This window comes from Nomascus leucogenys, chromosome X, assembly GCF_006542625.1.
Source record: "Nomascus leucogenys isolate Asia chromosome X, Asia_NLE_v1, whole genome shotgun sequence".
NCBI lineage: Eukaryota > Metazoa > Chordata > Mammalia > Primates > Hylobatidae > Nomascus > Nomascus leucogenys.
This window is the reverse complement of record NC_044406.1, coordinates 121,978,893-122,006,658: the sequence shown is the minus strand read 5'-3', so window position 1 is coordinate 122,006,658 and position 27,766 is coordinate 121,978,893. Positions and strand designations below refer to the sequence as shown.

General features: G+C 41.0%; 1 protein-coding gene across 2 annotated transcripts in view; it reads right to left on the bottom strand.

Moving 5' to 3' along the window:
• Positions 1–16,888: 16,888 nt before the first annotated feature.
• Positions 16,889–27,766, bottom strand: part of ADGRG4 (adhesion G protein-coupled receptor G4) — a 113,095-nt gene continuing 102,217 nt past the window's right edge. Inside the window, exons 23-26 of one of the 2 annotated variants that reach the window (XM_003272569.4) lie at positions 27,287–27,567; positions 20,916–21,017; positions 19,464–19,631; positions 16,889–17,324 (exon numbers count right to left, since the gene is read on the bottom strand). In XM_003272569.4, coding sequence (XP_003272617.2) covers positions 17,287–17,324; positions 19,464–19,631; positions 20,916–21,017; positions 27,287–27,567 — 589 coding nt within the window. In that variant the 3' untranslated portion in view covers positions 16,889–17,286. The remainder of the gene's footprint in view (positions 17,325–19,463; positions 19,632–20,915; positions 21,018–27,286; positions 27,568–27,766) is intronic. The other variant, XM_030806815.1, reaches the window with a different exon arrangement.

Below are 27,766 nucleotides of genomic sequence, written 5' to 3'. Positions count from 1 at the left end.
ATAGAATACTACTCAGCCATAAAAAGAATGAAATAATGTATTTTGTGGCAACTTAGATGGAGCTGGAGGCCATTATTCTAAGTAACACAGGAATGGAAAACCAAATACTGTATGTTCTCACTTGCAAGTGGGAGCTAAGCTATGGGTACGCAAAGGCGTACAGAATGGTATAATGGACTTTGGAGACTCAGAAGGGGGAAGGGTGAGAGGAGGATGAGGGATAAAAAACTATATATTGGGTACAATGTACACTACTCGGGTGACCGATGCACTAAAATCTCAGACTTCACCACTATACAATATATCCACGTAACCAAAACCATTTGTACCCCAAAAGCTATTGAAATAAAAAAATTTTTTTAAAGAATGTGTTGTTTGGAAAACATCTTTGTCAATAGAAATATTAGCACTTGAATAATTAACAAAGAGGAGGGACGCAATCAGGCTCAGTTGTGTAAAAGAATAATTCCAATCTCTCATGCCAGCCTCTTACCACTTACACCTAATTAACATATGGCACCCTAACAATTATACATATCAATATATACTTGTCAGAATAACTTCATTTTAAGTTTTGCTTTGTTTCACAACTAAACTCTCCTTAAGTTTGCTCAGTTTTCATAACTTGTAGCTTATGTAATATTGTTTGTTCACCATCTATAAAAGATTTAAGGAGCATTGGTTTGGGCAGGAGAAAATTCTTGCATGTCAGTTTACTTCTATGACATTTAACTTGGCAATTAGGGGAATGAGAGAGAAAACAATAATGTGTATGCAAGAAACAGAAAAGGAAACTTTATGGCCCTGTCACATTCAAGAGATATGCTTGTTCATGGAGATGCTTCTCTCATTTTGAGAGGAGATTGTGTTTTTGAAAGAAGTTTTTTTTCCTAGGCCTCTGGTAGTTACATGTAATTACTGCATCCTAGGGAACAAAAATGTGAAGAAATCTCAGCAGATGTGTTCTTTGGAGGTCATCGTGTGAGAAGTGGTTTGATGTGCACTACAGCAAAACTTATTTTGTGATTTGTTTTGCTCCCCCACACAATGACTCATCTCTTTGTCTGAGACATGAAAATATGTATGCTTTTAAATGGTATCAGAATATGCTTTTAAGTCTAGCATAAACATTATTAAAATAATGGCTACCATATATTGAGTGCCTACTATGTGATAGATATGATACATGTATTAGCACAGTATTCAAAAACTTTTTATTGACTCTCTTCTTAATTCTTTCAGTAATCCTAAGAGATGAGCAATCCTACCAATATATTTTTTATGTAGGAGACAATTGAGGCTTCATCCACCAGTTTATTACCCCATTTCTTTGTTCTTATTCACAGCAAACATCGCTAAAGCATTGTCTCTACTCTGTCTCCAATTCTTTCTTAGACCCACTCTAGTTAGGCTCTTGCCTGCACTAGTCCACAAAAACTGCTCCGGTTAAGTCACCAATAACCTCCTCATTCTCAATCTGTAAGTTGGCTTCCAAGAAGGGCTCAGGGAACCCCTACTGAGAACCACTGCTCCGTGCTGCCAGATGATGGAGTCATCAAGGGCATGGGCTTTGGTATGAGAGAGACTGGAGTTTGAATGCCAGACCTATCACTATGTACCTAACTTTTGGCAAGATACTTAAATTTTTTAATTCAATCCAACAAACATTTATGAGGGCTCCTATATGCCAAGTGTTTTTTTAAGTGCTTGGGGGTAATAATCTTCCTTGACCCAGAAGCAGCATTTAAGACAGTGGATTACTCCCTCCTCCTTAATACGCTTTCTTCACTTAGTTTCCAGGACATCATAATCTCTTGATTTTCCCCTAACTTCACCAAACACTCCTTAGTCTCCTTTGCCAGTTGTGCCTCTTCTCTGACCTCTTAATATTGTGGGGCCTCGGGACTCAGTCATTGGATTTCTTCTCTATCTCTATTACTTCCCAGTTGGTCTCATCTGAGCTCATGACTTTGTAGACCATCTCTATACCTATGACTCCCAAATTTATATCCCCAGCTTGGACTTTTCCCTTGAACTTCAGACTTCTGTATCCAACTTCCTACTCAATATCATCTCCACTTTAATTTCTTTATTTTATTTTATTTTTTGAGACAGAGTCTTTACTCTGTCACATAGGCTGGAGTGCAGTGGCGTGATCTCGGCTCACTGCAACCTCCACCTCCTGGGTTCAAGAGATTCTCGTGTCTCAGCCTCCAGACTAGCTGAGATTACAGGTGTGCGCCACCATGCCTGGCTATTTTTTGTATTTTTAGTAGAGACGGGATTTTGCCATGTTGGCCACACTGGTCTCGAACTCCTGACCTCAAGTGATCTGCCTGCCTTGGCCTCCCAAAGTGCTGGGGTTACAGGTGTGAGCCACCACACCTGGCCTCCACAAAGATTTCAAATAGGCATCTTGATATGTCCAAAACACTGCTCCTGATCTTTCCCCACAATGAAAATGTAAGAAAGTATTTTATGCATATATCATAACATCACTTTGTGCCCCATAAATGTAACAATTATAATTTGCCAATTTACAGTTTTTTTTAAAAGGGTAAGAACAAAGGAAAGCCTGCTCCAAATTACACCCTTTCTCAGATGTACGTAGTATCTTTATCCTTGTAGATATTCTTGATATTTCTTTTTCATTCACCATACCCAATCTATCATGAAATTAGGATGGATCCACCTTCAAAAATTGACAAGTCAACCATTCTTCACCACATCCTCTGCTACCTCCCCATTGCTTGATCTCATCAGTACTGCTTCTACCTATCACAGATAGCCATGTGGCTAGTTCCCTTTTATTCTGTGCTCAGATGTCACCTTCTCAGCAAGGCATACCCTGACCACCCTGTTTGATACTGCAGCCTGTACCCTCTCCCCAGCATTCCCATGTCTGAAGACCCTGCTTGACTTTTCTTTAATCCGTGACACTTACCACCTCCTAACACATCATAGTATACTTATTTGATTGTTTGTCATTTATCTCCCCCTCTTAGAACATAAGCATCATAAAGGCAGGGATTTCTATTTGTCCACTACTGTACTGCCTAAGCTCCTGGAACAGTACTTAGCATAGAGTACATCCAATACGTGTTTGTGGGATTGAATTAGAAAGCTTAAGTATCTTACCAAAGGCTGCTTACACAGTGACAGGTCTGGTGTTCAAACTCCAGCCTCTCTGATACCAAAGCCAATACCCTTGACAACTTCATCCTATGGGATCATGGAGCAGTGGTTCTCAGCAGGGGTGCTCTGATCCCTTCTTGGAAGCCAAGGAAGCAATATATTCTTGCTACAGCCAAGCATACAAAGTATTATGATGACTCTCAGAGACAATATTGAGTTGAATATGTCACTCAATACAATATACACTGAAGTTCAACTCGATGTAAGGGGGAAGAGGTGTGCAGCAACATCAAATAAGTGTCCAGGTGCAGGAGCAGGGAGGTGGACTGGGGATTTGTTGTTCAATGGGTATAACGTGTCAGTTATGCTAGATGAATATGTTCTAGATATCTGCTGTATAACATAGTGCCTATAGTTACCAATACAGTACTGTGCACTTCAAAACATCTTAAGTGGGTAGATCTTACAAAATGTGTTCTTACCACAAAAAGAAAGAACACAAAAAACTTGGGAGGTACTGGATATGTCTATTACCTTGATTGTGGTGATGGTCAAATAGGTGTGTGTATATGTTCCAATTCATCACATTATACACCTTAAATAGGTGCAGTTATTTGTGTATCAATTATACCTCAATAAAGCTGTTAAATTGGTGGTTTTTTTAATCTTAAAAAATCAAATGTCACAGAACAGTATCACACAGGTATGCAGAAAGACTGCCTGTTCTCTTGACTCATGGGCGTATAAGCGGGCATGGTTAGGGCAGGCATAGGCTGAGGCGTATTGATTAACAGCAATTTTTGCCAGGTCCTGTGAGGCATTGTTAGAGTACAACAGAGATAACATTACTATTATTATTAAGACTGACTTGTTTATTAGATTTTTTAAATCTGTTGAAGTGCACTAACAAAAAGTCTAGTACTCAACATTGTGTCATAGGTTTGTTTGTTTGTTTGTTTGTTTTTTTGAGATGGAGTCTCACTCTGTCACCCAGGCTGGAGTGCAGTGGTGCCATCTCGGCTCACCACAACCTCCGCCACCAGGGTTCAAGCGATTCTCCTGCCTCAGCCTCCCGAGTAGCTGGGGTTACAGGCATGTGCCACCATGTCTGGCTAAATTTTTTGTGTGTGTTTTTAGTAGAGACAGGGTTTCACCATGTTGGCCAGGCTGGTCTCGAACTCCCAACCTCGAGTGATCAACCTACCTCAGCCTGCCAAAATGCTGGGATTACAGGCATGAGCCACCAGGCCCGGCCAATGTAATAGGTTTAAAAATTTGTTGAGCACCCTTGGCATCAGGTAAGCTTTACTGACTTTAACCACCCTTCCGCCATGTAGGCCAGGCAGGACAACACACCTTTTTCCTGCTTTTATTTCTAAATTTAAAAAAATGTGAATGAAGCAGAAACCATAGAATGGAGTTTAACTCGTTTAAGAAGCAAGGAACAACAACAACACAACCACAAAGCCAGTGAAAATTTCCCTGAATAGGTATGCATGGTACACAGGGGAAAGAGTAGTAGATGCCAGGAGACATCCAGGCTCTGCAACTAAATGTGTGACTTTAACCAGGTCATTTTCCCTCTCAGGGCCTCAGTTTCCTCATTCATAAAGTAAGTGGTGGGGTAAAAACAAAAAATAGAACTGGCATATGATCCAGCAATCCCACTGCTCGGTATATATCCACTAGAAATGAAATCAGTATGTTGAAGAGATACCTGCACTCCCATGTTCATTGCAGCATTATTTACAATAGCTAAGATATGGGATCAACCTAAGCATTCATCGACGGATAAATGGATAAAGAAAACGTAGTATATATACACAGTGGGATATTATTAGGCCTTAAAAAGAAAAAAAACTCTGCCATTTGTGACAGCACGGACGAACCTGGAGACATTATGGTAAGTGAAATAAGCCAGACACAGAAAGACAAATATTGCATGGTATCACTTATATGTAGGATCTAACGAGTAAAAGGGTGGCTACCTGGGGGTAATCTAGGGATAGACTGGGTTGGAGAAATGGGGAGATGTTGGTTAAAGGATACACATTTTCAGTTATAAGATAAATCAGTTCTGGGGATCTGTTGTACAGCATGGTGACTATAGTTAAGAAAAAAACAAACAACCCCATCAAAAAGTGGGCGAAGGATATGAACAGACACTTCTCAAAAGAAGACATTTATGCAGCCAAAAGACACATGAAAAAATGCTCATCATCACTGGCCATCAGAGAAATGCAAATCAAAACCACCATGAGATACCATCTCACACCAGTTAGAATGGTGATCACTAAAAAGTCAGGAAACAACAGGTGCTAGAGAGGATGTGGAGAAATAGGAACACTTTTACACTGTTGGTGGGACTGTAAACTAGTTCAACCATTGTGGAAGTCAGTGTGGCGATTCCTCAGGGATCTAGAACTAGAAATACCTTTTGACCCAGCCATCCCATTACTGGGTATATACCCAAAGGATTATAAATCATGCTGATATAAAGACACATGCACACATATGTTTATTGAGGCACTATTCACAATAGCAAAGACTTGGAACCAACCCAAATGTCCAACAATGATAGACTGGATTAAGAAAATGTGGCACATATACACCATGGAATACTATGCAGCCATAAAACATGATAAGTTCATGTCCTTTGTAGGGACATGGATGAAGCTGGAAACCATCATTCTCAGCAAACTATCACAAGGACGAAAAACCGAACACCGCATGTTCTCACTCATAGGTGGGAATTGAACAATGAGAAAACATGGACACAGGAAGCGGAACATCACACACCGGGGCCTGTTGTGGGGTGAGGGGAGGGGGGAGGGATAGCATTAGGAGATATACCTAATGTTAAATGACGAGTTAATGGGTGCAGCACACCAACATGGCACATGTATACATATGTAACAAACCTGCACGTTGTGCACATGCACCCTAAAACTTAAAGTATAATAAAAAAAGGAAGCCAAAAAAAAGAATACCATATTGTATACTTGAAATTTGATAAGACAGTAGACTTTAAGAGTAGATCTTAACTATCTCGCCACACAAAAAAGTTAACTGTGTAAGATGATGGGTATGTTAATTAGCTTGATTGTGGAGATCATTTTACAATGTATACATATATTGAAACATCACATTGCACACCTTGAATATATACAATTTTGATTTATCAATTATACCTCGATAAAGCTGCAAAGAAAACCCACAAATGATGAGGTGAGGGGCAGCCCTAGATAACCTGCTCCTAGATAACACTGATCCTATGTGGGCCAATTGTTATAGGTTGAAGATAAAGATGTTGCCTGAAACAAAATGTACAAGAGGTTAGAAAAGCACTTCAATTCATTTATTTATTTCTGTATTTAGTTAGTGCCTTAGGTGCAGAGGGTTGAGTTAATCAAACTCAGCTCATGGCACATTTATCATCATTGGTAACTTGCTTGATTTATTTATTCCCTGTCATCCCCACACTTCACTCAAATTCTCCTCCCTCCCTCATTAGCAACTATTGTCTTCTGCTTAATTAAGCTATTTTTGTTTGCATGTGTTCTTACAAAATGTGTGTTATCAGTTTGAATGAATGTCTTTTGAAATTTCCGTAAACTGTGTATTGTGGTATTGTGTTATATATATTATTCTGCTTCTTGCTATTCTTTTTTTTTTTTTTTTTTACCCAGCACTGTTTTAAAAATCTATACATGTTTCTCTGTGTACAACTAATCTCTTATTTCCAATTGCTGCAAACTACTCGAGAATGTGTGTCCACCACATTTGCCTCTCCACTCTCTTGGTGATGGATGCTGGATTGCCTTCATCTCTCTGTCACCATAAATATTGCTGCAATGAGAAGCATTCCATTTTAAAAAGAATTGTAGGTGAGGGTGCTAATAGGGAGCTGCTTCTGAGCTGTGACTAGAATGATGAAATGCTACTGTTAGGGTTTCCTTTTCTCCAGCATGCTGCAGAACCTTGGGTAATGGAATTAAATCCAAATGCTTCAGCTGGGGCACTAATCAGAAGTTGGGCTCTTGTGTCAAGTAATTGTGCTACTACATTTTCTTCACTGAATTGACTAGTTATTTGAATCAGTTAACCCATTTGATGAGGGATTTTGACACTGTAGATGCTCCACCTCTGCCCTCTCTCCCAGGGGATGATCCCACACAATCCCCCCAAATTATGCAGACCATAGTCTCTCACCTCAAGTGGATCTTTAAGGAGACCTACAAATTTTTCTGCTTTGCTACTTAGCTCTTCCTCCTGTTCTCGATAGCAGCTATTTTAAACCTTCTCCATCTTATCAGTCTCTTCTCACTCTCAGCAGGTTGCTTCACCTCCTACTTCACAGAGAAAATAGAAGCTATCAGATGAGAGCTCCCTTAAATTCCGATTACCAAATCTATATATTTGCCTGGGTCCACACCCACCCTTGCCACCTTCCTTCCTGTTACAATGGAGTGCCTCACCTTCTGTCTAAGAGGAATCCTTCCATCTGTGCCGTGGATCCCATCCCTTCCTTCCTTGTTCTATTGGCTAAATTATGTCCCCCCTCAATATTTCAACCTCTACATTTCTGCTAGCTACTTCCCTTAACCATGTAAATGTGTTCATCTCTCTCTTATCTTAACACTACATTTTAAAAACCTTTCTCAACCTCAGTCTCCTCCAGTGACCTCCACCCCTCCACCAACTTTTGCAACTTAGTGGCTACATTTATTCAAAGAGCTACATTGCCCTCTTTTCCTTCCTCACTGCTCAACCTCTTGGATCTCACCAAAGTTTCCTTGGCTTACATGGGACCTCATAGTTCTGGTTTCCTTCCTCCCTCTCCAACCATTCCTTCAGGATGTCCCTTGCAGGATGATCCGCCTATGCCTGGCCCTCAGTGCTCCTCATTTCTGGGCCTACTTGCTTCCATTCTTCCTCTGTGTACTCCCCCTTGGGAATCGCATTCACTCCTAAGGTGGCTTCAATTACCATTGACATTGCCAAAATCTCCATCTCCATCCCTAACCACTATTCTCTCCTCCAGACTTACATATCCAACTCCCTTCTAGACATCTCCACCTGAATGTCCCACAGGCATCTCAAAACCAGATGTCCAAGACTGAATTTATCATCTTTATCAACAAACACCCTTTGATCATTTTCACTGTTACATCTCAGGGAAATTCATCACACTGCATATATTCCTATTATTACTAAACTTTTAAATTACAAAAGTTATAGATACTCTATAAAAATTAAACATATACAGAAGTATGTAAAATACAAAGTGAAAGCCTCATCAATACTTCTCCCCAGAGGTAAACCACTATTAACAATGAGGAGTGTGTCTTTACTTTTTTCTGTGTAACTATGGACATGCATGCACACACAAAGTTTTGTTTTTACACATACTTTATCATGCTACATGTACTGTCATGCAAATTTCTTTATAGCAGAAAAATATATTGTGGATATATTTGAATTATTAATCAAATTGGTATAGCTTCTTCTTAGCTGCATATTATTCCATGCTATATGTAGCCCACGTTTATTTAACCCTTCTGATATTTAAAAGCTTTAACATATTTCCAGTTTTCACTATTTCAGAGTTGCACTGAATAACCTTGCCCATAAATTTTTGAATTGTTGAGCTAGGATAGAATGCTGTAAGTGGAATTTCTGAGCTAAGTTTATATACACTGAAGTTTGGAGAGACATTGGTAAAGTGTGCTCAATAGCTTGAATGGGGTTTTCCCTCTACTTTTCAGTTGAGAGACAGCATACTACAATGAGATGCATAAGGTACATTATTTTAAGTGTGCAACTGAATGAACTTTTATATGTGTATTTAGCTATAAAAGCACATTTCCAGCCTCCTAGAAGGCTCCCCCCAGGCTGTGTGTGTGTGTGTGTGTGTGTGTTTGTTTTTCTTTGGTTTTTTTTTTGAGATGGAGTCTCGCACTGTCGCCCAGGCTGGTGTGCAATGGTGTGATCTCGGCTCACTGCAACCTCCGCCTCCTGGGTTCAAGAGATTCTCCTGCCTCAGCCTCCTAAGTAGTGAGGATTACAGGCACCCACCACCATGGTTGGCTAATTTTTTGTATTTTTAGTAGAGATGGGGTTTCACTATCTTGGCCAGGCTGGTCTCGAACTCCTGACCTCGTGATCTGCCCGCCTCAGCCTCCCAGAGTGCTGGGATTACAGGCATGAGCCACCGCGCCTGGCCAGAAGGCTCTCTTTAAACCTTCCCAGTACAGACTTCTCCCTGAGAGATCATCACTATTCCAATTTCTAGAATCATTGATTCTTTTTGTCTGCTCATATAAATGAAATTGTACCATCAAAGAAGCCAGACTCATTTGTGTCTGGTTTCTTTAACTCAACATGTTTTATATTTATCCATGTTGTCGTGTGTGTGCATAGTTCATTTTTTACTGTTATATAGTATTCCATTGGATGAATGTCCCATAATTTGTTTATCCATTCACCTGTTGATGGACGTTTTGGTTGTTTCCACCATGTCGGCTGTTATGAATAATGTGGCTATGAACATTTGTGTGCAAATATTTTGGTTGACACGTTTGCATTTCTCTAGGGTGTATATGCCTAGGAGAATTGCTGGGTCATTCGGTGTGTTTAACTTTCTTAGAAACTACAGAACGGTTTTCCAAACAGGCTATACCTGTTTGCCCTTCTGCCAGTTGTATAAATTGAAACTTCCTACCATATGAAAGTATCAAATAGTGTATTGTTACTGCACACTTAATTGTCTCCCCAGACAAGTTTAGGAACTGTCTTGTTCAGTGCATTAAGTATAGAGTATTCTCAATAAATATTTGTGGAATTGGACTAGTAATTAAGTAATTACTATTTGTTATGCTTCAAGGTCTCTACCACACCATTTTAAGAACTAACATACATTACTGTGGACAAACTGTTGTAGGTATGGATGTTTTATTACACAAAGGACAGCCCATTTTTATGTGTGTAGGACTGTGGCCTTTACCCCATTTTTATGTGTGTAGGACTGTGGCCTTTACTTCATTGTATCCTCTATGGAGCTTAGCATAGAAACGGGCACAGAGGAAGTGCCTGTAATGACTAGCATGCCGGACTTAGTGAGCTACCAGATTCAAAGACTGCCAAGCCTCTCTGAAACCTTTACCTGCTCATATTTCTAGACTCAGGTCTAAAGGAGGCAGAGAGAAGAGAAAAATTCTCTTCTATCCCTCACTATCTGCACTGCCACCAGCCCCAGTTTCTTAGGTTTTTAACTATAGATAGATAGCTTTCACCTTTAAAATGTTAGCCAGCTCATTCATCTATCTATCTATAGATAATTAGAAACCTAACTGTCTATCTATAGTTAGTTACTATCTATAGTTAGAAACCTAAGAAACCTGACTTCTCAGGTCCACTAAAGACCCAGATCATGCAGGGTAGGAAAGAATGATCCATGATAAAGTATATCTTTATGTCTCGCCTTCTGAAAGGGCCAGTGCATGAAGATTTGATATAGCTTGTTACACTAGGTCTTTATTCTTCCCCTGTAACTGTCTCTAAAGTTCTCCATTCCTCTGGGAATTTGTGAGCTGAGGATGTAAAAAAGAAAAAAGTCTTTCTTGCATGAACTAGGACTTCATCAAAATTCACTCCAACTCAGATTCATTTCCATTTCTAGTCCCATTGCTGCCCACAACCAACTGAGCATGATGAATGAGTTGGCTAACATTTTGAAGGTGAAAACTGTCTATCTACTCATCTAACCATCTATCTAGCATGTCCCCGGATTTGAGTGTCTTCACTTTATTAAGGTAGCATATCCTTCAATCTTGCCTCCCCTCACATCTAAGTGAAGGAGATGTAAACAACAATCCTTACCCTTGTTTCTGTGATGAATTCTAGGCTAACATAAGTAAGTCTTAGCAAACTTGGGAATCTGCCAGTCCCAACTTTTTGTTTAATTTACATAGTCATTTGCATAGGACTGCATATACCAAGGAAACATCTGTACTTTTCTTACGCATTTAGATGAGATGAAATTTTTTCAGTATTTGAAGTTACTACTTATTATTGATTTCTTCTGCCTCTCCCTTTTTAGGAATCTCACTTTGTGAATATAATGCCATTAGCCTGGTAAGGTGGAGAATGGAAGTAACACTCCTCCTAGCTTTCCTTCTCAGACAACAGAGCACTCCTTAATCAGAGCTGAAAGGTCCTGGAAGTTGGGATCAAAATATATTTTCAAATATTTAAGGGAACTCATAAAAAGCTTTATGGTGAAGCACCTTCAAAAAGTGTAATTTTAAAAATGCCCTTTCAAGTGTAGAGACATAAAGGTATACTTTATAATGAATCACACTTTCCCAGCCTGCATGATCTGGGTCTTTATTGTGCCTAAGTAATTAGGTTGCAGAATGGAGGTTGGGGGAATATTTCCTAGTATTGGGGCTGAAAAGGTGCCTGTCTGGAGAGACATGGCAAGGTGACAATGTAGACAAACAATGAAGCTCATTTTCATATATTGGCTTTCCTTAGAGTGAGGCCAACTTGTGTACCCAGTATCTCTAAAGATCACCTTTTCTAATAGCACTCTTATCTATCATTCTGGGACGCTTATCTTTAACATTTCAGCTCTCTCAGCACATCCTGATTCACCTTAGCCTTAAAAGGTAACTAGTGAATACCTGTGCGTCTGGAATTGGTTCCTTCTGGTGGGTTCTTGGTCTAGCTGACTTCAAGAATGAATCCGCGGACCCTCCGGTGAGTGTTACAGTTCTTAAAGATGGTGTGTCCGGAGTTTCATCAGATTCATTCAGATGTTCAGATGTTCATTCAGATGTTTCATTCATTCATTCATTCATATGTTCAGATGTGTCCGGAGTTTCATCCTTCTGGTGGGTTCGTGGTCTCGCTAACTTCAGGAGTGGAGCCGCAGACCTTCCCACTGAGTGTTACAGCTCTTAAAGATGGCGCGTCAGGAGTTGTTTGTTTCTCCCGGTGGGTTCGTGGTCTCACTGGCTTCAGGAGTGAAGTTGCAGACGTTCGCAGTGAGTGTTACAGCTCTTAAAGGTAGTGCAGACCCAAAGAGTGAGCAGCAGTAAGATTTATTGCTAAGATCGAAGAACAAAGCTTCCACAGCCTAGAAGGGGCCCCGACGGGTTGTCACTGCTGGCTCACGTGGACAGTTTTTATTCCCTTATTTGGCCCTGCCCACATCCTACTGATTGGTCTATTTTACAGGGCGCTGATTGGCCCATTTTACAGAGTACTGATTGGTCCGTTTTTACAGCGTGCTGATTGGTGCATTTACAAACCTTTAGCTAGACACAGAGCACTGATTGGTGCATTTTTACAGAGTGCTGATTGGTGTGTTTACAAACCTTTAGCTAGACAGAGAGCACTGATTGATGCGTTTTTACAGAGTGCTGATTGGTGCGTTTACAAATCTTCAGCTAGACAGAAAAGTTCTCCAAGTCCCCACTCGACCCAGGAAGTCCAGCTGGCTTCACCTCTCACCTGAATGAGGCCTCAGAGTAGGGGAGAGATCTATTCTTCTTAGCACTATCCCACCCTCACTGAAGAAGGATGCTACTGAATTAGTCATCATTCAACCAAAGTATATCCACTCCTATATTGTGCGAGGTGAACATGTGGGGTTTTTTCCTACCTACTCATTCATTCCTAACACCCTACTTTATTTTTGTAGAATGACTTCTCCCCCATTGTGGATATTCTTGGTGGGATGGTAAATTCATACTTCTACCACTATCAAAACCAAAGTGCTCCTGAAGATTTTTTCTGCCACATCCCTCCTCTCACTGCTCAGTATAGCACAAAATTTAAGCTCAGCTGATTAGATACAGGCTCACAGGACTTTGAGTCTTAAGCTAGTAGCATGAGCATAGAAATTACTGTTTATTCTTCCCAGTAATGGTGCACGCATGAGTCTACTTCCCTGTTAGGAGACAATCACTATGGTTCCTGCTTTGTAGACTCCTGTCCTTTTTCAAGCCCTGTTATTTTTTCTTCTTTCTTTTTTTAAAACTTTTAAGTTCAGTGGTACAAGTGCAGGCTTGTTACATAGGTAACTTTGTGTCATGGGGGTTTGTTGTACAGATTATTTCATCACCCAGATATTAAGCCTAGTACCCATTAGTTGTTTTCCCTGATCCTCTCCCTCCCCCCACCCTCCACCCTCTGCAAGGCCCCAGTGTGTTTTGTTCTTATCTATGTGTCCATGTGTTCTCATCATTTAGCTCTCACTTATAAGTGAGAACGTGCAGTATTTGGTTTTCTGTTCCTGCATTACTTCGCTAAGGATAATGTCCTCCAGCTTCACCCATGTCCCTGCAGAGGACATGATCTCCTTCTTTTTTGTGGCTGCATAGTATTCCACAGTGTATATGTACCACATTTTCTTTATCCAGTCTATCATTGATGGGCATTTAGGTTGATTCCTCTCTTTGCTGTTGTGAAGAGTGCTGCAATGAACATATGCATGCATGGGTCTTTATAATAGAATGATTTATATTTCTTTGGGTATATACCCAGTAATTGGCTTGCTGGGTCAAATGGTAGCTCTGTCTTTAGGTCTTTGAGGAATCTTCACACTGTCTTCCACAATGTCTAGCCCTCCTCTTTAACTTTCCCATAAATGTTTTGAATTCCCAAAACACTTTCAACAAGTCCCCTTGGTGAGTTAGAACTGACAATAATGTCAGCTCAAAGACATTTGGTTTATGTGGCTGGCAACCAAAGAACCTAGAGTAAAACATTGTGCTAGGTACTTAGAGTACAATGGTAAACAATACAAACAAGGTTCTTGCCCTAATGGAGTTTAAGTAATAATGGAAAGCATAGGTCTACTCAGCACTAAGATAACAAACCCTAGATTAGGAAAAGTCAGCCATTGCTTTCCTATGCTCATGTATTTTAGACCACTTATGCACTCAGGCATGTGACAAATATTTATGGAGTGTCTATGAGTTACCAGACATTATAAGTATAAATTTAATCCATTCCACTGGTTTTGCCTAATTAAGACAGGTATAATTAGGTCCTTCCTTCATTGCTCCAAGCTCCTTGTGTACCCTAAATGCTTGAAGGTCAGGACCAGAAACACATCATAGGCTTAAGCTATTAGAGAGGCAAGCCTTACCTCCTCTTAGCTTTCTGCTCCCTCCCCAACCTTCCCATATTCCTGGGTGCAGGGGAAGTGGGCCATCACAGATGGTCATTGTCATCTTTGGGACTTTGGACAAAATGATAAGGATTAGGATTCTGGGCAGGATCTTCCTCAGACATGCCTCAGAGAGAGTTTAGTACCATTCAGTGTTTGCCACTTGCCCACAGGGTACCCAGGGTGCAGCAGAGAATGAAAAGTCCATGCCCTGAGGCTCCAGGGGGCTTTGTAAATTTGCTGATCAATGCTTAATAAAGACAATTTGCCTGTGGTATTGAGAAATAGAGTCCTGTCTTATTCAAATGTCCACCCTCCACCACCATTGGCTCCACCTGGAATACCCTACTCTCAGCCTGACTAAATCCTCTGTGACTTCCTACCTATAAAGCACTTTTTTCTATCATATCCTTGCTCTAATCATTCACTATTCCAGTGTGTGCATCTGGTCTCCCCAAGTACACAGTAAGCTGCTGGAGGTAGTGGCCTAAGTATGATGTGTCTGTATCTTTCCCTCCATGTCAGGACTCTGTGAATACTTGGGAGTTGATTGTTGATTGAAAGCAGTCCAAAGTTTCTAGGGTCTTTTTTCCATAATTACTTGGGTCCACCTTCACACAAGTGTCATTTTGTGCACCCAAGAAAAGCAAGCCAAAGGGTGCCAGTAAGATATCAGTGTTTTCCCTGCAATTTCAAACTGCCTTTGAAATTGCAGAAAGCCTGTGTTTTCCTAATTAGCAAGGGGTGTCATGATAGGAATTATGAACTTTTCTATCAAATAACGTTTCTGTTCTCGACAGTCTGTCAGGTCATTAGAGATAGGCTGTACATTTATCACTCCAGCAGCAGCAGAACAATCAAGGTTTTATTACTTGTTGAAAATAAATATAATCATGGGCATTTTAACAGCCAAAATGATCCCCCAAATCAAACCACTTGCAAAATGCATTTATTTGCAAAAGTGCTAATTGCAACCAAGTCTTGTCCTTAAATCTATTTTTGAGTGAAAGTGACTTAATATTTCGGTTCAAAGGCATGTAACATTCAAGACACTTTGATCATTATTCATGTTAGTCCCTTCACACACACGGACAGACACACACACACACACACACACTCACTCACCTTCCCCTACCAAAAAAGTACACATGGAGCCACATGGGGAACAATGGATTTGACTCTGATGGCAGATATTCAGGGGCCTAAGGGCCAACCTAATTTTTACATTATGTGAGGTGTTAGGGGGAACAATGGAGACCTAGGAGTTTTATACCAGTGACTGGCACCAGTGCTGTAGTCTGTTTGGTAGTCAGCATTAAATTTTGCTTAGAAGATCAATGTGATACCTTTAATGAGGTAGACATGGTAGGTTGGGGCCATGAGGGGATGAGTTGTAAGCTGATGGGGGTTTGAAAGAGAAAGAAGTGAAGATATACTCTGTTACACTGTGCTAGAACATTTTCAGACCTCATCTTATTTCAGTTTCACTTCAATTTTAGGATGCATGTATGATCATTATTACATCACGAGGTCGCACATCTAGAAAGTGACAGAGCTGGGATTTGAACCCAACTCTGCTGTCTCCACAGCCCACGGCATCATGCATATTCACAAGAGTCCTGGGGAACTTGATTTTTAGTATTGAAATGTAGGTGTTTACCTTTCTCACTGGAAGGGTCTGGTTATCTTTATTTATTTATGTATTCATTTATTTATTGCTCCAAGCAGTAATATATTCTCTCAATACAAGATTCAAAAGATACAAAGAGGTATAGGGTGAAAAGTAAATGTCTCTTCCTCCTTTGCCCCCAGACACCCAGTTACCCTTCCTGAAGGCAACCACTGATACCAGTTGCTTGTGTAACCTTCCAGAATGCTCCTCCTTTACTTATTTCTATCCAAGGACAAATGTGAGCAGCACACCTGACTGGGAAGCCACAGAAGGCAAAGCTGGCAAAATTCGTCTTCATTGATCACTCCGTTGCCTTTGGGTGGCCCCTTTTGCACTCCATCCCTCTACTGTTCTGCTCACCCCAACCTGGCCTTTCCTTCCTAGAGAGAACCGCCAGCTTTGAACAGTTTCTGTTCTGTTTTATTCCTCAAGACTCTGCTCACTATTCCTTGAGGGGCTGTATTGGCTGAAAAATTCATCCTTACTAAGGAATTTATGGGTGTCTGTGGATTGATGACCCACCCTTTTCACAAAACGTGTTTACATTTTAATAAGAGCTTCAATCAAAAGTGTGAGTTGAATAATGGGGATCTCAGGTGCTTTGTCATGACAGGCCAACAGGGCAGAGTATTTTTCCAAAATGTATGACCTTGTGGCTCTTCCTATCTACTGCCTCTGTGGGTTTCAGGCCAACTGGGCATCCTGAAACTTTGACCACCTGAAATTGTTTGGCTCCCATGGCAGAGAAGTAAGGATTCTGGTCTTGATTTTTATTTTTTAAGGATGTGTACACTTAAAGCTTTTAAAACAAAATTTCCAATGCTGTAGAAATTTCTCCTCTAATATATCATAATGATAGCCTGAAATCTTATCCAAAAAAGAAATAACTATAACGACAAATAGGAGAATTATTCTGACTTTAATATTTATCAAATGTTATTCTTTCCCTTACAAAATAATAATTAAAATAGAAGGTTGGAGCAAATTGTTTCACAAATTCAACATTTTCCCCAATGAGGGGTTGGGAGGAGGCAAGTATCTCTACTGGGATTTATTGAAAAATTCTGTTTGTGAATGGAATTCATTTTGGGATTTTTGTTTTGCTTTTTATTTTTAATTTTTTAAATTTCCATAGGTTTTGGTGGAACAGGTAGTATTTGGTTACATGAGTACATTCTTTAGTGGTGATTTGTGAGATTTTGGTGCACCCATCACCCGAGCAAGTATACACTTGGAATTCATTTTTATTTCCACAGGTATTATATTCTTTTTACATAATTAGGCACAACTTCACAACTCAAGGAGACGAACAGTAAGGATCTTTGTCAAAGTCATCTGCAGTAAAGAAAAAAAGAAAATTTTCAGCTGTGGCATCAGGGACTTTGCACATAGTAGAAGCATAAGAAAATTTTATCAAATGAAGGAAAAAATAAAGCAATTAGAAGAGAAGGGAAGGATATGGTGCTTTCTTTGGACCATTTTATATAAAATCTGGGGTGAATTAATTCATCCTGACAGCACCGTTTGGACAACCAGTGCATATGTTCTTCCTACGTTGTGAATAAGAGGCAGCATTATTGACCTTAACCTTAACCTAGGAGAGGATATTTATGTACAAACCTTGGAGGCCTTCAAGAGAAGATGACATAAAATGTGAATATACACATTTATATCCCTTACGGATTTGATATTCTTGCACTGAAAGTTTGGCTAATTCTCAAGCTTGAGAATACCTGGTGGTACAGAGGGCATGATTTTTCACTCTCTGCCAATAGAATCAAGCTTCTGGCTGCCACTAGTACAATGGAAGGACCCAGATTTCAGTTTTAGAACCTGTGGCAGGTCTACCTGCCCCACTGGCTCAGTTCCTCTCAACTGATGAGCACTTTAGTGTTGGTTTTCCAGGTCAATTGCTTGGTAAGACAACATCAATATCCTGGATATGGTATTTGCTACTGATCCTCTGAAGCAAAATATGTACACATTGGGCTGTATATTTGCTAATTAAATAGTCCCCAGGGACATCAAGAAATCCAATGCTAAATAACCCTCTTGAAAAATGTTATTTCCCAACCAGCCCCAACTATTATCTACTAAGGAGCTTCCACAACCCATGGCTTGTCTATGTCGTGGCACCCCAGTGACTTTATACGAGCACCAAGACATATCCACAGGTTAGTTGGCCAGAGTTTGATAAATGCTTGTGGCCAGGGAAAGGTTTTTCTCATGTGCATCACTAATTTTCCCACACAAAGATGGGAGACTGAGACGCTATACACTAGTCAACCAGACTAAACTGGAAAATAGCGTTGCCCCATACATGGTCCTGAAACTGGCGGGCTCTCAAGAGATTATCCATTCTAGTCCCCTCATATTAAAGGTAGAAAGAATGTAGCTCCAAGCAGAGAAGTGATGTGCTCAAGGTCGCAGAGTGACTGACAGAACTGGAACCTGAACCAAAGCCTTCCAACTCCAAGTCTGATGCTTTTTTAACCCACCGTGCTGCTTCCAGATTGCCTTCAGCCCTTGGACATAGAACTGGTTTTTGGAGCCAACATAAAGAAAAATACTAGCGAATGAGGCAGTCCCCTACCTCCAGCACTTAGAAGGCAGGAGAATGACTACATCCAGGCCACCAAAGTGTGTGTGAACTGGAGTATACTTTGGTCTTAAAGAAAGGCAACCAAAGACCACTGCATTATCATCTAACTAGAAGCACACAATGCAGAATCATCACAGTATCAACCTGAAGTTCTTAAGTTCTTGCTCACTTTGCCTTTCTCTTTACTTTAAGCCTGTAGGTCAATCCTTTTCCTACACTTTCTCTTTTTACATAATTAGGTACAATGCCCCATTCCCAACTGAACATCTGTCTCAGCTTAGAAATATGGCTTCCTATGGAAGAAGCTCAGCATCTAAGAGTGATGTGTATCTCTGAGAGTTTTCTTGATAGGACTAGCCCTGAGAGCCAGAAGACCTGAATTCTGGCCCCAGTTCTGCTGGATGGCTGAGGGCTGAGGGCTAAGTGACTGGCCCCAGTTCTACTGGATGGTAAGGATGGGCTCAGTGACTGTCAATAAGGCATTTTCCTTTTCTCTGATTGAGGTTTCTCAACTATAAAATGAAGGGATTGGACTAGACAATGTCTAAGGTTCCTTCTGGTTTTAACGGTCTGTGACAATTGTTTTTAATTACTTATGAATTTTCTAACCTCCCATCTCTTCTTTCCTCTATTAGTCTAATAACACATTCATACTTACTAAATTTACTAGGCACAGAAACACCTATACACACTTCTGTCACATTTCTATGCTTCTATACACACTTTCTCAGCCAAGAATGAGTCGAGGTATACACACCCACATGTGCATTTAGTTTTGAAGAGGAAGTATCATCCAAGACCCAGTATGTGGTCTCACGTTAATTCAGTATCTCTGGAATATAAATATAGACAACACAGCCTTTTTTTCTTACCATTTGGAAAGCTTATTTCTGAAGGTGTGCCTTGTGCAGAGCCTAAAGATTTGAAAGTGGAGCTAGTTGCAGTTGACTTGAGAGATGGTGTCAACAGTTTGTGCTCAAAGATTTTCTTTAGTCTCTCCTGTTTATATCCAACGTTTATCTGACACCGGCTGCTCCCATCTGAAATGATACCAAGAAAAGTTACAAATATAAAACTCATGAAATTCTATACTTAAAGTAGTGAATTGTATGGTATATAAATTACACTTCAATAATCTAGTTTAAAAATACAAAGCTTAGGCCAGGCGCGGTGGCTCATGCCTGTAATCCCAGCACTTTGGGAGGCCGAGGCGGGCGGATCACCTGAGGTCGGGAGTTCGAGACCAGCCTGACCAACATGGAGAAACCCCGTCTCTACTAGAAAATACAAAATTAGCTGGGAGTGGTGGCGCATGCCTGTAATCCCAGCTACTTGGGAGGCTGAGGCAGGAGAATCGCTTGAACCCGGGAGGCGGAGGTTGCGGTGAGCCGAGATCACGCCATTGCACACCAGCCTGGGCAACAAGAGCAAAACTCTGTCTCAAAACAAAACAAAACAAAATACCAAAGCTTGATGCACAGTGTTCATTCTGGGTACCTGAAGGAGTCAGCTTTTCTATGAAGTTGTAAGAAGTAGGTTTGTACGGTAATGTGTGGTATAGGAAGAGACAATTCACATACCAAGGATGCCTGCTTTTCCCAGAGCACAAGGACCAGCAGGTTGCTGATATGGCCAACATAAAGTGGGGAATGGGGGGAATCTCAGTGCTACTTGTAGAATCTTAGAGTTCAAGTGCTGCCTTCACTAAAGAAAATGGATTAGGCTTTGTATTGAGACCGAGAGAAGCTGCCTGAATTGGATGGAAGATCCTTTTGATACATAGAACAGCAGTTTGCCTGCACTGGAAACATTCTCAAGGGAAGCACCAGGGCTAAGAGGAAACATCTGAGTTCACTACATCCCCCAGTTTGTGGGCCATCAGTACACCTGTGCAGCCCACTGGCCAGGCATCTTAGGAATGTTTATAAGTTCTCGCCATCTCCACCACCACTCCTTGCTTCCTACATCCACTCAACACACTGTTGGCTACCAGCCAGAAATCCCTGAGACCCAGTGCCTGGAACACAGTAGGCACGCATTCAGTGTTCTTTTAATTGAATTGAGACTGATGTGACAGTGAGGGTAAGCAATCCAGGGAATCTGGGCCAAAACAAAAGCATCCCTAGTTTAAAATATGGCCCAAGTCACAGTCTTCACTTGACTTCATTCATCTCAGCTCAAAAGCACAAATCATTTTTATGACATGGAAACAGCCTGTGTTTTGATGCTGATATGTTGTAAGTACTCAAGTTAAGAGACAAATTAATCTGATCAGTTTTGTAAAACATGTAAAATTCAAAACTTCATCCAAACTGACATCTTACCAGAAGAGTTATCCAATCGCAACCACCCACAACAGAGGTGTATCTGCCACTGCTCCCGCACACTCTCCTTCATCACACAGTGAAACACAAAAATGAAGAATCCTAAGCCAGGAGAAGAAGGTCAGTCTTTTTCGGTTTCTTTCACCAGCTGTCACCAATGCCCTGATTCAGGCCTGCTCCTGTCACGAGAGATACTACTTTCAAGGAACCCCAGGGCCATTACTGGCTTTCTGATCTTGTCTTTGTAGACTCCCTCCCAAAGGCAAAAATGTCTGTATCAAGACTTCATGTCAACTACTGTTTTGCCCCTGGGCTGCTGTTCATCCTAGAGTGTGAGACGTAAGGTAGCCCCTCTCTGAGATTGCTCTCAATGATCCCCACATCCTGGCACTGACATCCTTGTGTAGTTTACTTCCACATTGTACCAATAGAATATAGCAGAAGGGATGGCATGTCACTTCCAAGGTTAGGTTATAAAAGAGCGAGCCCTCTCTCATCACTCTGAAGGAAGCCAAGAATTTTGTCCTGAGGACATCCTAGCATCCCTGTGGAGAGGCCCACATGGTGAGGAACTGAGGCTTCCAGTCCACGACCATGTGGATGAGCCTCCCTGGAAGCACATTCTCCAGCCCCAGTCAAGTTTTCAGATCACTGCAGGCCCCAATGACAGCTTGACTACAACTCCACGACAGTCCCTGAGTCAGAAACACCCAGCTAAGCTGCTCCTGAATTCCTGATCCTCAGACACTGTGTGAGATAATAAATTTTTGTTGTTTTAGGCTGGTAAAAATTGTTAATGTGTTATATAGCAATAAATAACTATTACACATGCTTTTTGGCATAATGACACCATGTGGAAACCATGGATTTGACCCTCAACTTCTAATGCCAGCCCTGATTTTGTCCTGCAATGGCGAGGGAGGGGCTGAAAGTCTTTGCCAGCAGTGCTGGCCATTTCTTGTTCCCACCCTCTAAAATATGTCCTTGAAAGATAAAAATATGACTTAAGATTATCTTGGCCAGGCGTGGTGGCTCACGCCTGTAATCCCAGCATTTTAGGAGGCAGAGGCAGGTGGATCACTTGAAGCCAGTAGTTCAAGACCAACTTGGTCAGCATAGAGAAACCCTGTCTCTATTAAAAATACAAAAATTAGCTGGGTGTGGTGGCACATGTCTGTAATCCCATCTACTTGGGAGGCTGAGAATCACTTGAATCCGGGAGGTGGAGGTTGCAATGAGCCAGAATTGAGCCACTACACTCCAGCCTGAGCGATAGAGCAAGACTCTGTCTTAAAAAAAAAACACATTATCTTGATTGCAAATTCCCTGGAGGACCAATTAGATTTCCTGCAGTTAGGGGTAGGATTGGCAGAAATAACTCCTGTCAATAGCCTGACTTATATTTATGGTCCACTACAAAAAGTCTTTATCCACAAAATCTTTCCAGATGCCTCAAACTGAAACTCATTTTTCCCACTTCTGAACTCTCATAACATTTTGTTTCTTGTATTATTTGCTATATGTAGCCATACAATTATTCATCTATTTCCCATTTCTCCACCTAGCTGTTGAGTCTTTGAGGGCCGAGATATGTTTCCTTTTCATATTTATGTCATTTTGCCTTTTGTCTTTAATACACTAAGTGCTGCAGCTCAATAAATGTATGTTGATTTGAACTCCAAGACACTTGATACACAAACTCTCACATCCACCTACAACATAGTGATAACTGCTTGAGCCTCAAAATATTTATTTTGATCCAAGTGCAGTTTGGAAACCTTTATTCTCTATACAGGTTCACCTTGCCTCTAAATTGGCCGGTTGTCCTGAAGGTAAATGATTAGTATCAAAGAGGTCTTAACCCATTGTAAACTGAGCACCAGTCTATTGTAAATGTCCCAAAGCAAATTTCAGCTTGAGCACTACTGGAAGTAAAGAATCTTGATTGAGGCGAGTGACAGTCTCCTGCCATATTCTGTCCTTGTTTGACCATACCTCCCACCAGCACCATGTTCAGTTTGGAAGGCTTTGTTTTAAGAGGAAGATGATAAACAGAAGTATTCAAGAATACAGTGAAGAAGGATAGTGAAGAAAAGCTGAAAGAGTTGGGATATTGTATCTAGATTAAAAAAAAAACTTGGAGTGGAAAACATAGGGTGAGAAGAGATGCTTACTTAGCCACAGATCTGAAAGGGCTGTCATGAAAAGGACAAATTAGGCTTGTATCTGTACAGTTGCCCGGTTAGAACCAGGAGCAATGGAAGAAAGTTTCAGAGCAACATGTACTAACAAACCACAGCTAGTGTTTATTTAGCAATTAGTATATGATAGGTATTATACTATTAGTCTCATTTTTATAGTTGAGGGAACTCGGAGTCCAAGAAGTCTAGTAAACTTGACCCAGGTCACAGAGCTAACATTAAGCTGGCAGCACCAGCTCTGAATGCAGTCTGACTATAGAACACAAGGGCTTAACTACTGTACTATACTAGCCTCAGGTAAGGAAAACTGGTATCACATCAGAGCTGATAAGAAGTTAAATGCTTTGCTTTACAGAATGGTGAGCTCTTAGTCCCTGGAAAGTTTCGGGCAGAGGCAAGTGACTTCCTATCACTCGATAGGAAGTTTGATTGGGAAGATCTTGGCTCCCTAGCCCCAGCCCTGAGACTCGGATTCCAGGTGGGAGGCAGCAATCTGGAGGCTAAATGGAATGGCATGTCTCGCTAACTCTCCCAAGGGCTCTATCTCCATGTGTAACCAAACAACTGCGGGGATGAATTCAGCAGTGTTCGCTGTTTTTCTGAGCAGCAGCCACCTGGAAGTTGGTGCAGCACCCCGAGGAGAGCAAACCACAGTCTCAGAGCAGGCAAAACTCCTCCAACTTCAGCATGTACAAGGGGTGACAGTGACATCAAGCACCTATTACTACTCTGATTTCTTGCATGGAGTTTAGTTTTCAGACTTAAAAGGTTATTCTGTGAATTCCAATGAGCTGCCTGCCAACTCTCCCCCTCTGCCTGACAGCTTTCCTTTTCCTTTCCCATAACAGATTGATCTGCTTACTCACTAGGAAAACACAGGCATGAGGGAAGATGTCAGGTTTTTGTCACCTGCATTTTTATTTGTGCATTCCTCCTTCACAAATAGCTCATCATGAGCATAATTTTTTCCCACTTGACCACAGGTCACCCCCATCCCCTTCAGCCAGCATTGCAAGCTTGTCATTTGTCTTTTAAATGACTACTTTGTTCACTCGTTCCACCGTTTGTTTTGGGGGTTATTCGGGTTGTGTGTGTGTGTGTGTCTTGAATTTGAAACTCTGAGCTCTGAAAACTCCCTTGCTACAAGATGGCACATGCTATCTTGCAGTCTTTTTAGGCAGGACTGGCAAGACTTTGTGCTTGATGGACATAAGGCATATCTGACAGACAGAAACAGCTTGGCTCTTTTGGTGCTGGATCTATGGGACTTTGATTTTAGTTTTCAAGAAATACCCAGTTAGAACACTTATATACTGTTGGTGGGAATGTAAATTAGTTCTGCCACTGTGGAAAGCAGTTTGAAGATTTCTCAAAGAAATTAAAACAGAGCTACTATTTGACTCAGCAATCCCATTATTGGGTATATATCCAGAAGAAAACAGATCACTCTGCCAAAAAGACACATGCACCCTAATGTTCATTGCAACAATATTCACAATAGCAAAGACATGGAATCAAACTAGGTGCCCATTAAAGGTAGATTAGATAAAGGAAGTGTCTACATAGCCACCATGGAATACTACACAGCTATAAAAAAAGAATGAGATCATGTCATTTGCAGCAGCATGGATGAAGCTAGGGGCTATTATGCTAAGTGAATTAATGAAGGAACAGAAAACCAAGTACTGCATGTTCTCACTTAAAAGTGAAAGCTAAACATGGGGTACACATGGACATAAAGATGGCAACGGTAGACAACTGGGGACTATTAGAGGGGAGAAGAGGGAAAAAGTAAGGGTTGAAAAGCTAACTATTGGGTACTATGCTTACTACCTAGATGATGGGATCATTCATACCCCAAGCCTCAACATGACATGATATGCCCAGCTAACAAACCTGCACATCTACCCCCTGAATCTGAAATAAAAATTGAAAAGAAAAGAAATATCCTATTAAATTCTGCTTCTATCCATGCAGGCTCCTTCCTTAGATGCTACTTTCCACCCTAAGAATGGTTTTGAAAACACCCCTGCCCCTCCCTTTTAAGCTAGAAATTGCCTTGCTTTCTTGATCTTTTGCCAGCTTTCCTTTAACCCCTCTTTCCACAGAGTGAGTACATTTCTCCTCAGAATCACTGAGCCAAAGAGAAGCCTGGAGTTACCACCGTGGATGAAGCCTTCACAGGCACCTGGGTTCTAAACCGTTTCCGTGGACATTCTACACCATGACTGGTTAGTTCTCGAGGTTAGAGCATCGAGTTAGAATACTGTAGTGTGGGGCCAGACAGTTCTATCCAGAGAAAAAGTGTAGAACCATCACCAGGGCCTCAGTCCTACACTAGAATACAACCTTCAGTTCTACACTAGAATTCAACCAAGTGCCAGTAGCCTCAAAGGGAACCAAGCGAGGGTGGTATTGAGAGTTTCTAAAAATTCCATTCCTACTACCAGAGGCAATAAAAACGGCGTGCGAAGGAAGAGCAACACATTTTGTGACTTCTTACATTCCAGTTAGAACATGGCTGTATATGGTTGGCAGGATCTGATGGGACAAAAAGTTTCCGTTGATCCACCTCATTGCTCTAAAATAAGATGGTTTCTTGAGTCCTAAAACATAAAAAACCATGCCTTCTGCTACATTGCTTCCCATCCCCCGACTCCGCAGCACTTTGCAAGTGCCTGTCATGTAATGACTGCATGTCAATTTATTTTTCTCAAGGTTCCTCAAGGATTAACAATGACCACAATAAAAGGTTCAGAGGTTTTTAAGACACTACATTAAAACAAGTTTTTAAAGGCATTTTAAAATAGAGCTTTTACCATGCTAATGTATACAGTGCTATTCCAAGAAAGGGAGAATGTAATTTGCCACATTTCCCAAAGTTATTTGACCATAGAACTTTTTCCTTGTGGGAGCATCCCATGGTACCATCAGTGGGCTTCAGTATGGAAAATAAGGGTTTATTGAATGAAAAAAAAAATAGTGGAGAGCATGAAGGGAGACTCTAACTCAATGAAATGCCAACTTGACTCTCAGCCTGTCCCAGTAGCCCAAATGGACTGGACGACACTTGAGGATAAAAGTATGGGGTAGAATTAGAGACTCAGACAAAATCATTTTGCATGCCTCTTCCCCCCAATATTTTTAATAGGCAAAATCAAGTTAAAATGAACATCAGCAATTATTCAGAGTTATATGAACCAGATCTCTAGCTTTTTTTTTTTTTTTGACAGAGTTTCTCTCTGTTGCCCAGGCTGGAGTGCAGTGGCACGATCATAGCTTACTGCAACCTCTGCCTCCCAGAGTTTGAGCAATTCTCCTGCCTCAGCCTCCCAAGTAGCTGGGACTACAGGCACACACCACCATGCCCAGCTAATTTTTATATTTTTTAGTAGAGACGGGGTTTCACCATGTTGGCCAGGCTGGTCTCAAACTCCTGACCTCAAGTGATCCGCCTGCCTCGGCCTCCAAAAGTGCTGGGATTCCAGGCATGAGCCATCATACCTTGCCCCTAGTTTTACTTCTCATGCCATCTTTTGTCTACCATTTCATCACTTCATTGATTATTTGTTCATTTCATCAGAATAAAGGAAAATAATTAAAAGAACTCTAGGGCCTTTAGCTTAGGATCATCTAATTCAACCAATTGTTGTAATTTTTTTAAAGGCTGTTTTATAGCAAACTCAAGGCTATAACCTTGGCCTTTCCCACAGCCCTTTGCTTTTAACCTTCATTCCTGTATGATTCTATGATAGTCTAGCCTGGCTCTTTCCCAAAATATTAGGATATCAGATGCAGATAGAGCCTATGGGGTTAAAATTTAATGTTTCTGCTTTCCAGTTAATTGCTATATTTAGCTGGATTGTGTACTTCAAAATGTCAACGTGAGTGTGAATCTGTACATTTTCTATCACAATGTGTTGATACAATGAACACTATAAGAAGTATTGCCAATCAGTGTTTGATATAGACATTTCCAACTACCTAAAGTTGGGTTACCTATCTGGGCTTCTCCCTATACCACTGAGCAAGAGAGAGTGGGCTGTATGTGCATTTAATGAAGACTAACATCTAGTTAATGTTTCCAACAGGTGAGATTATTTTCCAAAGCAACAAAAGCTTTGCTGGAGGTGTAGCTGGCCACAGAAAAGGCAAAAAAGCAGCAGTTACCTTGCAAAGTGTTAAAAATGGCAAACAAATACAAGAAAAAGTTCCTCACGGGTCCCCAAGCAAAAAAGGCAAACCCCCAGGTGAGGCCAAGTAAGAAAGTCAGGCTCGTTGTGCCTTTGAGGTCATGCAGGATCATCTTCCGCCGAGTCTTCTGGCTTTGGGATTTCACAGAATTCAGTTGAACAAGAACAGTGCAGAACATGGAGAGATTCATGAGAAATATGAGGCAAAAATAAGCCACCACTGAGATGTAAAAGATCGAATCATCTTTAATCCAACAACTGTAAGAAACAAAGAAGACTATCATGAGATAGGGAAACATAAAGTCCTATTTCTCAGAGACTGAAGATCATCTAGTGAATTGTATTTCACCCTAAGGGCATCTGCCCTAGAGAAATGAACTGGACAGAGTTCACTCATACCAACTGGAGGCAGAGCTGGGACAAGAACTTCAATCTCCTGAGCCCCAGTTCAGGGTTC